The sequence below is a fragment of the Lethenteron reissneri genome, chromosome 52, assembly GCF_015708825.2.
Source record: "Lethenteron reissneri isolate LAM-NWPU_2019-01 chromosome 52, ASM1570882v1, whole genome shotgun sequence".
Taxonomy (NCBI): Eukaryota; Metazoa; Chordata; class Hyperoartia; order Petromyzontiformes; family Petromyzontidae; genus Lethenteron; species Lethenteron reissneri.
Genome location: NC_083830.1, coordinates 874,533 through 885,677, shown reverse-complemented (window position 1 = coordinate 885,677; position 11,145 = coordinate 874,533). Strand labels below are relative to the sequence as shown.

General features: G+C 45.4%; 1 protein-coding gene across 1 annotated transcript in view; it reads right to left on the bottom strand.

Annotated features, from left to right (window-relative positions):
* Nucleotides 1-525: 525 nt before the first annotated feature.
* Nucleotides 526-11,145, bottom strand: part of DGAT1 (diacylglycerol O-acyltransferase 1) — a 42,487-nt gene continuing 31,867 nt past the window's right edge. Inside the window, exons 11-17 of the mRNA XM_061573464.1 lie at nt 10,361-10,402; nt 9,828-9,872; nt 9,056-9,168; nt 8,299-8,364; nt 7,744-7,831; nt 6,946-7,008; nt 526-6,771 (exon numbers count right to left, since the gene is read on the bottom strand). Of these exons, the coding sequence (XP_061429448.1) occupies nt 6,622-6,771; nt 6,946-7,008; nt 7,744-7,831; nt 8,299-8,364; nt 9,056-9,168; nt 9,828-9,872; nt 10,361-10,402 (567 nt within the window). The 3' untranslated portion in view covers nt 526-6,621. The remainder of the gene's footprint in view (nt 6,772-6,945; nt 7,009-7,743; nt 7,832-8,298; nt 8,365-9,055; nt 9,169-9,827; nt 9,873-10,360; nt 10,403-11,145) is intronic.

The following is an 11,145-nucleotide window of genomic DNA, read 5'->3' as shown; positions in this document are numbered from 1 at the left end:
TCCCCTCACCCCCCAGCCGCGATCCCCCCGCCCGCTCTGCAGTAATATCTACGGCCTATAGTGGTAGCATCTATCAACTGTATAGTAGTAACTGCACGCATGGGGTCGGAGGGGGGACATCACGCTGTGAAGCGTTTAGTGATTTTTTTTAGCATGTTTAACGCTAAAGAAAATTTCCCACTCGCCCCTACCGAACGTGTGTGCCTTGGTAGGGCCCTTCCCCCCCACCGAACGCGTGCGAGTTGGTATGGTCGATAGCGCGCTGATAAATAAATGAAAACTGCACAAAATCGCTAATTAAAGTACTTTAAAGTTGACGGATGGGAAAAAAAAATAGCCCTTGCTCACCACGGGGCTTACGGCTTGGGTACCTGGCTATTTTTTTTACGTAAAACCCCACCGTTTGAGAGCCCAATCCCTTGCAAGCATGCGCACACACAGACAGAAAAAAATAACATTTTTGGTAAGATTTAGCTATGGGAGGAAACCAGAGGAAACCATGTAGAACAGACTCCACACAGAAAGGCACCCGGATCGTTAATTTTATTTTACAGATATTTTGAATGTGCGTGTGCCTTGCAAACTGAACAGACGCCAACAAACGTGTGAATTGCGCGACGGCAACGTCAGTGGTCACATTTCAGAGCATGGCACGACCATTACAAAACGTATAAACAGCGTGGCGTCTCATGCACTCATACTTTTAATTACATTCGTTGTTAGTCCTGAGATGAGCTCACTATGAGGAAGAGTTATCATATTGACAAATTTTCCCCGAGTAGCTGTCCGCGATCGTTGATAAGGACACACGCGTTTCGCCCTGCCTGCTCGATGCGGGGACACGGACGACCCGGGTGCCGGTGGCTGTGCCGCTTGTGGCCGGGAGTGCAACGACTCAGGGCGGTGGATCTCGCACGCCCACTCGTCAAACTGCAAGTGTATTAATTTCCATCCGTACTGAGATTGAGTGTTATCCCCTTGCACGTGTGGTGTTTCTTCAGGTTCTCGTGTTTCCTCCCACTCGTATAAACATTCATGGAGTTGGTCAAACATCCCAATATAGGGCCACAGAGCTTGGGCAATCTTTGGCGCCGGTTCTGATTGCCTTCCCGCTGGCCTCTGCGCGTCACAATTTGTTTTTATGATGTTCTAGATGCAATGTGGTGGTCCAGAGGTGGAAACACTTCCTCGCCCCCCCTCCACCGCAAATTAACTGCTTTTGTTGCCACATCTTGTCATTGACGAATTCCTATTTTGCATCCCACTGCTAATGTAGATGTCCCCTTGGAGGTTGTGAGATTTGTACGGTTGATGATGCAGCCTGGATCAGCAAAAGGGGCGTTGCCCATGGTGTGGCTGTTCGGCTGCCGCTGCTTTTCCCCCACAGGCACCAGGGCATAGCCGCTCACTGAGTTTTTCAGGAAACTGCAAACTGCTGCCTTTGGTGACGTGAAGCTGCTTTAAGCTGTGTTCTAAACGACTGCAGCCATATTTATGGCCTCCAATTGTCCCTCAGATGTGCCCACAGTGGGGGGGGGGGGGGGGGTGCCCTTTTAGACTGAGATGCTATATAAAGCGCCCCGGCGTATAGGAGGGCACTATACAAAAGCAAATCTTGATGATTCAGGGCAATCTTTCTTCATCGGCTACGCAGCAAGTCACTCACCCTGAATCCACATGTCAGCGAGGAGCTGGCCTAATGAATAAAACAAATCAGATAAAGTGCAAAGCATCCCAAAGTGGTCTGCACAAGAGCAAAGCTCGAGACACTGGCAGAGGACATAGCAGAGGAAGCCACTTCATAAACTCTTACAGGGTTGTTCACGTTGTATTATTACAATAGTCAGTGTCCCCACGGTACGAATGGACATAGCTGACACACAAAACACTTTCAACCTCGGTTGACGTGTTGACAAAAGTACCTGAAAAAAGTTGCGAAGACGACGCAACCACGACTGTGATTTTATAAAATGTGAGATAGCTTTTGGTAGGTATGCAAAATAAAAATAATTGTCCAGTACAAACGTGCAAATATGCACATTTAGTTTGCAGGGACGCTTCAGATATGTTGCTTATTACTTGGTGGGCACCACAGGGACATTATTCCATAACATGCTTTGTTGTTTGAATAGAAAACGATGAGTAGTATTACGACTATGCTTGTTCACCCACGAAAGCCTCGAGTCTCAAGACTTTCAGGAGGGTCCTGCCAAGTTTACACAGTAGGGGGCGATGTTGCTGCTGGGCATAATCCCGATTGAGTCATTTGGAAGTAAATATTCAGCATTTGCATGTTAGGCTGATACTTATTACATTGTGTATCTGTAGGAAAGACACAGAACAGAGGGAGAGAATACAAACTTGGCAGAAAGGCGCCCGATTCGGGACTGGAACCCATGAGTGTTACCACTGCACCACCCCGCCACCCACAAAGTGAAGCTACAATTATCTGGGCACACAGACACCTACAACCCATGTGGCCCTTCCACGTCGACTGGCAAGTGGGCTCGGTGGCCCAGGGATGGCCCTGGGCCCTTCCAGGATCAGCGGCAACACCGCCCACCCCGCTTCACGAGCCACGGGGCGGCTCCTGTACTAACCCCAACAAAAATGTATTTTTTAACAAAATGGTTTTTAACAAAGCTTAAGAAAGGCTAAGCTAATATGTATTCAGGCAATCCATATGATTTTAATGATTCACTATTTTTTCTTAACAACAAATTTGGGACGTTTAATGTGGCAGGGTTGCGCAGCGGTAACACTCTCGCCTCACAACAAGAGGGACCTTGGTTCGATTCCCGACTCGGGAACTTTAATGTGTGGAGTTTGTATGTTCTCCCCCTGTTTGGCATTGGTTTACTCCGGGTTCTCCACTTTCTTCCCATAGCTAAAAGCATGGAATGTAGTAACTGGTACTGGCCAAACATCCCAATGCTACAAATATTCCTCCAAATTACTCAATTGGGGTTACACAGGCACAATATTGACCGTTACTTCAAAAAAAACTACAGGGCCCTTCTGAAAAAAAGTATTGACACTTAGTGAGGCTGCCTAGGTAAAACAACCAGAATAAACTAACAATATTTATACTTCCTATAGCAGATGCATGGTTGGACTCAGGCACATCATGTATACGAAAGGCATGGCCCACTTCTTAGAGCACCAAGAGTTTGTAACCATACCCTATCGTCTCTCCAGACTGAACAGTGCATTCAAAGCCACAACACTGGGTTTTTGTCAATGTGCCGTTATAATGCGAGGCATTCATGGGTTGATGCACACGGTGGCAGAATAGCATATTTATCAAACTTGACAGAAAAATGACAAAACCAGTTGAAGTGGACATTGATTTGGGTTTTGCTACAAACTATCAGTGCAAACTGCCTTTCCACCAACACATTATTTAGGGTCCAGGACATGACTTGAACCTCCTCAAAATTAATATACTTCAGAGAAACATCAATCCAAATAACAAAAAAACATCTTGGGAAATACAAGAAATACAGATTTAACTATATTATTGGTCCACACAGGTTAGGTGGCCAAACATCTCAAGCAATCACATTCACCATCCACTCTTAGGCCTGTATTCTTGGTCACAGCTCAAGGTCCACTCTGGTTCAACTGAGCCGGCTCAAAGCCACCGTGCTAAACCGGAGCCAGCTCTGAGCATGGTCCCAGCCACGCTCAAGATTTCCATGAGCTGAGCCTGAGTCAATTCACGGCTGAGCTACTCATGCATCTTTGGAAGCAACGAAGCAGCTCAAGCCTGAGCCGAGGCCGCATCTGAGGCCGAGTCAGATCCAAGCCGTGACTGTGAATGCGGCCCTAAAGCTGCACTAATCACATGCATATTCACCCCACAAAGCAATTCTAACAGTCAAATGAAGACATTAATAATTAACAAACAAGGCCGCATTCCTGGTGCTATTTCCTGTTGCAACAAATACAACAATTACACGAATAAATTCAGCAGCGTTCATCACATTCGTAAAACATTGCAACGTCTGCACACATGAAAGTCCCTTACAGTACAATTCCATAATTCCGTTAAAAATAGTTTTACCATCACCAATATCTTAGCGAGTCATTAATAGTGGAGCCCCGTATTACATCGGTTCCACTGCTACCACATCGATAAATCCCTTTCCCACGTTACAGGGTGAGACGCTCAACCAAACTGTAATGGCTAAAACATCTCAAGAAATGACATTTACTGTCCACTCTTAGGCCCTTTCGACCTCATGGTGGCACATTCCAAACAGTGTCCGTATCAAAACAGAGCAACTTCAATGGCAAACTGTGGTGCAGCAATTTTGGAAATCGCCACTTTCACTGCATTTAATTCCGTACGCGTCTTAGCGAGTCGCACGCGGTCGGTGATGCCATTTGGCACGGGCTTTGTATCAAACACAGCGCCACACCTGGACACAGATGAGATGCAAAACTTGCCTCAATTAAAAACGCTCGAGAAACTGTCACGCTTGCCACAGTCGAATGATTGCTGCTGCTGGCGGATCCAACTTCATTGTGAGATACAATCCGTAATCATCGTGGCCATTTGTAGAATGTGACAAGCATTGTTTCATGGGATTGAGATCGTAGAGCTGCTGAGTAGGTGTTTAAAATAATCACTCAACTAAGAATTAAGAAACAGATGCTTCTCTTCTTGACCAAATGCTTGTGGACTGTTGTCCAGTCTGCCTTCAGTTAACTCGTGCGATTATACCGTGAACGTGGTGATTATTAAGAGGACGACTATGCTTGTTTACCCAAGAAAGCCTAAGTCACCAAGTCTCAAAACTATTTTTCAGGAGGGTCCTGCCAAGTTTTTGCACAGTAGGGGGTGGTGTTCAGTAGTTTGCCGGTATTGTCAGAGCTGGAGTGTTTGGCCAATGCCAGTAACACTGCATGGGTGTTTTTTGCTTTGAAATTTAATGATCAATTGGGGTTGTAGCATTTGACGGGGGGGGGGGGGGGGGGTAACGTAATGAGAGCGATGACGCATGGTGCGCACGTGAAGTTAAACGGTGTCTTCGACAGGGTTACGTGCATTATGTCATAGAAATTACCAATGTTAAGCCGCACAAATACACCTTAGAAAGACCTCTGGTGGAATTCAATAAATCCACAGACATAAAATGTGGTGTGGCTCATTTTGTGTGATGCCAAGTCACATTGCACATCAGGCAGGGTGGCACAGTGGTAACACTCACGCCTAATAGCATAAAGGAACTGGGTCTAATTCCCAGCTCGGGTGCCTTGCTGTGTGGGTTTTGTATCCTGTACCCATGTTCTACACGAGTTTACTCCAGCTTCTCGTTTCTTCCCATGGCTAAAGACAACACACAATGTCACTGGTATTGGCCGAACATTGCAATCAATGTAGTAGACCCTCCAGTAAAATAATATTTGGACTTGGTGTAGCTTTCCTGGGTAAATAAGGAATATAACATACCCCAGACATCGTGTTATGTTAACAGCATGGAGGTTATTAATCTATCCTAGACCGGCAAAATTTTGTACTAGAATCTCATTTAACTCTTTGTGACGGCACATGGCAAGCAAAATGAGATTAAATTATACTGCATCATCTGGCCAATACGTCCCTCAAATTAATCCCCTATTTCTCTGGTGTCATTGATATAAAGGTCATGCCATCAACCACTGAAGGGCCTCGATACAATTCCTGACTGGCGGTTTGTGTACTCCCGTTTCCTCCCATAGCTAAACATCCCAATGTTGAAAAATTGCCTACAAATTGTTCCATTTGGATTACACACAGTAACATCACCCCGCCATTATTTTCTATAACAGGAACCATTAAGCTAATCGGTGTTAAATTAACAAATGCAAAGAAAATCAACGCTTACAAGCATTAGAGCGAATATGTGAAAATGAATAATCCTGTGGCCTATAAAATAAAACCATAACCACGTCAGAATACCCATGCAAAAAAACGAAGAATATGCAATTAAATTTTTGGTGGTCCTCAGGACATCTATAACAGAAGCCAATACCATTGTTTGATGTTTAAAACAGAATAAAACGCCACTAATACGTCCGTCTACAATTCACAAGCAATTACAATGACACCTTCACATTCAGCCACGTGAGTTCCAGATGTTAGTCTCTTTCACAATTAAATAAAAAGTTCACCATTATCAAGTCCATTGTAATTGTCTTTGTTCTATATAACAATAAGTCAGACCCACGATACCATTAACCCAAATGAGGAGGCCGTTCATTAGTACTCCCGGATCGGTTAATTGGCATCGTTGCACGGCTATTGGTTTTGGTGATAGAGGACGGAGAACAAAACAAATCACTATCTCAATTACTTAATCGGTACCTATTCCAATCGGGGCGACTCACCCAATCACCACTGCCCCTACAATGGCGAATTCCCAAACGCGCGATGACACGGCTCGAAGTGTACTGCAATGTCACAGGGCCCTCGGCACCCACTCCGCAGAAACTTTCCTCACGGCCTGGAGAAGCACGAAGCCCCTGCTCGGTGGTACATGTCGCCTGATTGACCACACGGCTGGCATCCGAGATGGAAAAATGTTGAGGCCGTGCAGAGCCGGGAGGCGCTGTGGATGGCGAAGAAGGGGCGCCTCACTGCGCGGCGTCCCTGAAGTTGAGCACGTAGTAGTCGTGCACGTACATAAACACCGCCACCGGCTGCCCGAGGATCAGGCTCAGCCACACGGCAGAGTTTCCGTAGTTACCGCTCAGAAAGCTGCCGACAAACCATGCCAAGGGGACCTGCAACCGCATGGTGACAATCAACCTCACACCACCAATCCACCGTACACCCCACACAAACCACCAATCAACCACACACAACACCAATCAAACACGTCAGCAATCCACCACACACACACAATTCTCATCTTTTTCACAATCCTTGTCATGTGCATGACCTTGCGATGACCCCACCTGTGCCATCATGCCCATGAACGCCCAGATCCGGAACATTCTCAGCGGCACGCTCACCAGGTACTGGAATCGGAGAGAACACACACTGCACTCCCATCCGAGTCCACAGCTAACTAGTGAAGTGTAAAAGGGACTCATATTCTTGGTTCTTTCGGTAAAGTCACGTAGAAGGGAAATAATAAAATAATATTAATATAAAACAATAAAAATTCTCACGACGTTGACTGCAACACAAGCAATCATCATCAGGTGTTAAAACCACAGCAAGAAAAAGTTATATTTATATAATTTTATTATTTCCCTTCTACGTGACTTTACCGAAAGAACCAAGCATATGAATCCCTGCAGTCACGAAAGCTTTAAATCAAAATGTAAAAAGGACGTTTAGGGAACATTTGTGCCTCGCAGCAGGAAGTTCCTGGGTTCGATTTCGTCTGTGGCGTGTTTCTGCGTGGAGTTTGTATGCTCTTCCCCTGTTCTGAATGAGTTTCCGGCTGGTTCTCTGGTGTCCTCCAATGGTGAAAAATCTAACTGGTACTGCACCAATATCTCGATGCTGAGAAATTACTTGAAAATTACTCAATTAAGATCACACACTGCAGCAACATCGCCCCCTACTGGACATATTTGGTAGGACCACGCTGAAAAGGCTTGAAACTCAAGAGGCTTTGCTGGTTAAAATGTTTTAAATAAATGTTTATAATTCACCCCTGATGGTAGGCATACATTTATACAGAAAGCTGTGTCAAACGTATGTCACTGAACTTGTCCAGTGGCGTTACTGGAGAGCAGACAAACCTCGTGGAAGAAAGCGGAGAGGAGGAAGACGCCCAGCTGCGCGTGCATCTTGTTAAAGCCCCTCTTGAGCAGTGGCTTGTAGAAGTGTCTGCGTGACATTCAATGTGGACACATGAGCACGACCACGCGTGTGTTCAAACGTTATTCAACTGCGTCATAACGGATTTCACAGGTGAGGCCACAATCATCTGACCACATCTGTGTCGTTAAGAACCCTCCGACCGCTCCACATAGCTAAACAAATCATCACGTGTTGTGCAAGCGTTTAACGCATGCAAATCATTGTTTCCGCTCACCAGTAAGTTGAGCAATCCTCACAACCAGATGTGTTCTTCAGCTCAACAATGAGCGAGCCGAATCAATAACAATTGTACACCACGTGCAATGTATTTGTCTTTGTTGGGTGGTGGAGGGTCTTAACGATACAAAGATTTTAGTAGATATTTACGTGGCCTAAACAAACAATCAAGTAATAATAATATTGGGGGGTTCCCCTGCGGATATAATTAAAGCAATGCTCAATTCCCTGACAGGTGATTCTGGGAACCAACGCACCGGACACACCACTTGTGCACCGGGATGTTCCAGTTGGCCCAGAAGTAGGTGACAGTCTGCGCATTCCTGCAGAACTCGCACGCACGCACACTCCAGTGAGGCTGCCCGACTCAATGTCACAGCAATTTTTAGGCTCAAGCTTCCACTTATTACATTTTTAGTTATTTTAGTAAATTCGTTTTTAAATGTATATTATTTTCATGCTGACTGCTGCTCTTGTGTCCTGTACAGTGCTTTGAGATCCTTCATGAAAAGCGCTATATAAGTATAATTATCATTGTGGAAGCGCGTTCGCCGTTTGTTGCAGAGGTACGAGATTTCAACCCAGCAGGCCACCCTCGTTATTACTGTGGGTGTGTTAACCATAAAATCTTGCACTATTACCTATAGTAAAATAAAAAAAAGCGATCACCATTTCCAATGGGATGTCAGTGACGAATGCACCAATGGCAGGCGCTCACATCCAAACCGCCCAGCATAGGCCCAAGTCACAATTAGTACATTTGCCCTCGTTTTTCAGTTGGAGATAAACCTGTTAATTGTATATCTATAGACATTGATATGTGTGGAAAACCGATATTAACCGGGTTGTCACAATTTGTTTTCATTTGGTTACTTGCAACAAATCCGGTTTAACCATCGTAGACCAAATGCACAGACACAAAAGACCCCCATCTTGTGAATGCCACCCTCCTCACAAACGGTTGGAGAGGAAAGTTTTTTTTAGAGGACATTTCAGAAAAAAGTCGTTCATCACCACCAATCGCGGTAAAACTCTCGGTCGCCAAACTTCATGATCTCCGCCAGCAAGTTCAAGCAGGAGTGGAAGAACCAGTAGAAGAAGATGAGCCAGATGAGGTGGTTTGGGACCTGGTGGGAGTCAGCAGTTAACGAGGTGGTATAAAACGGCACAAAACCTGGCAGATGCAAGTCATCTGATTAACCACGATTAACGGCCTTCTTTATCTGGCTCAGTGTGCACAAATTTGAAATTCTACTCTGCAAGGGTGACTGATGACTACAGAGAACTTTTAAAAATAGAAAATGCACTATATCATTTACTGATTGTGACTGCAGTAGAGTTTTGCTATTTATTTGCAAATGTACTCATGTGAATAATGCAAATGTACTAATATGATTATTAAATTAAGTTGCAAACGATAAAAATCTAATTTCCTAAGACACTACTCTATGGTATTATTCAGTAAAATTGATCTAACTTGTCAACAAAATAATCCAAGCCCAGACAATGATAAACAGGTCATATTTATGCATTCAAAATAGAATTTTTGGTTGAGGCCACATGGTCTCACCAAATCTGTGTTATTTGGAGCCCTCCACGAACTGACACAGCCAAATAAATTACGTGCAATTACCATGCCAGTCGCTATTGTTTTATCTCACCGGTGAGCTGAAGAACATTACAGGGCCTAATTAATCAAATTGGTGGCCAAAACATGCGCGTTGAATATGTAGTGCGTTCAGTGGTCATAAAAAAACACTCCAGAAGGAAGTGATGAAGAACTTACGGCAAGTTTAAGCAGCCGTTCCACTACACGTGACACGTCCATCTCCTGCAGAGAACAATTATAGTCGTCGTCATCATCATAGTGCTGATTGGGCGAGGCTCCGAAGGTGCTGCAGTGAAGAGAACCATCGGGAGCCGTTTGTAATGCAGCCTTCCTCTCTGCTTGGCATTTCGGGGCTTTTCAGATGTGCTGAACAACCAGCACTGCATCTCATCTCAAAGCATTTGCAAGGGCACTGCCAGTGGCAGCTATCCCTGAGGACTCAGCACCTGGGCTACAAGCCTGCTGCGAGTAGGGGGTAATGATTGCTATGTGCCATCCCAATTGGGTAAATTTCCAAATTGATGAAAATGGCCCATGCCGCTCGTACACAACTGCTTCCTCATTTAGAAGGACGTCAGGGGACCTTGAATGTCCACTGTGAAGCAGACGGCACGTCGTAGAATGTTTACAATTAATTCACCCACAGTATTAAGATGCAGCCCAGACTAATGTACAGAGCGCTGTGTGTAGCCCTGCAAGGAAAAACTTACGATGAGTGGCTTCATCGAGTTGCGAATACTTGGAACGATCCACTGGGTCAAAGGTCACAGGACAAGCATGACGAGGGCAGGGTGACAGAAGACACGAGGAGGGAGAGAATAGGTCAGAGGTTAAATGACGACTTTAGGGCACACGGGAAAAAACGTTAACATCACAGTGATATTTCTGTACTTTGCATGAGGTCACCTATATTGTGATGGCTTTGTACGTGTGGGCATATGTGTCTGCCGCTATTGCAAGCACGTTCTCGTGTTTATACAGGACGAGGGTGCTGTGTGGGGGGCAAGGGCAGTGGCGGTGAGGGACTTTACATGGAGGGTATGGCAAGGGAAGGAGGCTGATTATGCACATCCATTCTTATCAGAGACCAGACCCGGCGTCGGGCCGGGCTTGCCACTGCTCAGCCTGGATCGTTAGATGTAATGCATTGCTTGTGTAACGAAGAGCCGACACAAGGTTGCAGGGGGTTCGTCTTTTATTGCTCCCCCCAGTCTACACTCGTCCCCAGCCTTCTCGATCCGGTTCCTGCCAATTCTCCCCTTTTCCCGCCCCTTCTCTCTCATATATCCTCGCCTGTTCCTTCCCCTTCCACTGTCACCGTCCCACTCACCTCCTTTTGGTGAGAATCCCTCCCCTGACATCCCTTACACTTGGGTTAGTTTATTGCTTTCTTAAGATACAATCTGTTATTTTTGTAAATGTTCAGCTGTTTACAAAAATAAACACAAGGTAATAAGTCGATCTAGGGCAGTGCTTCTCCATCGAGGCCACGCCG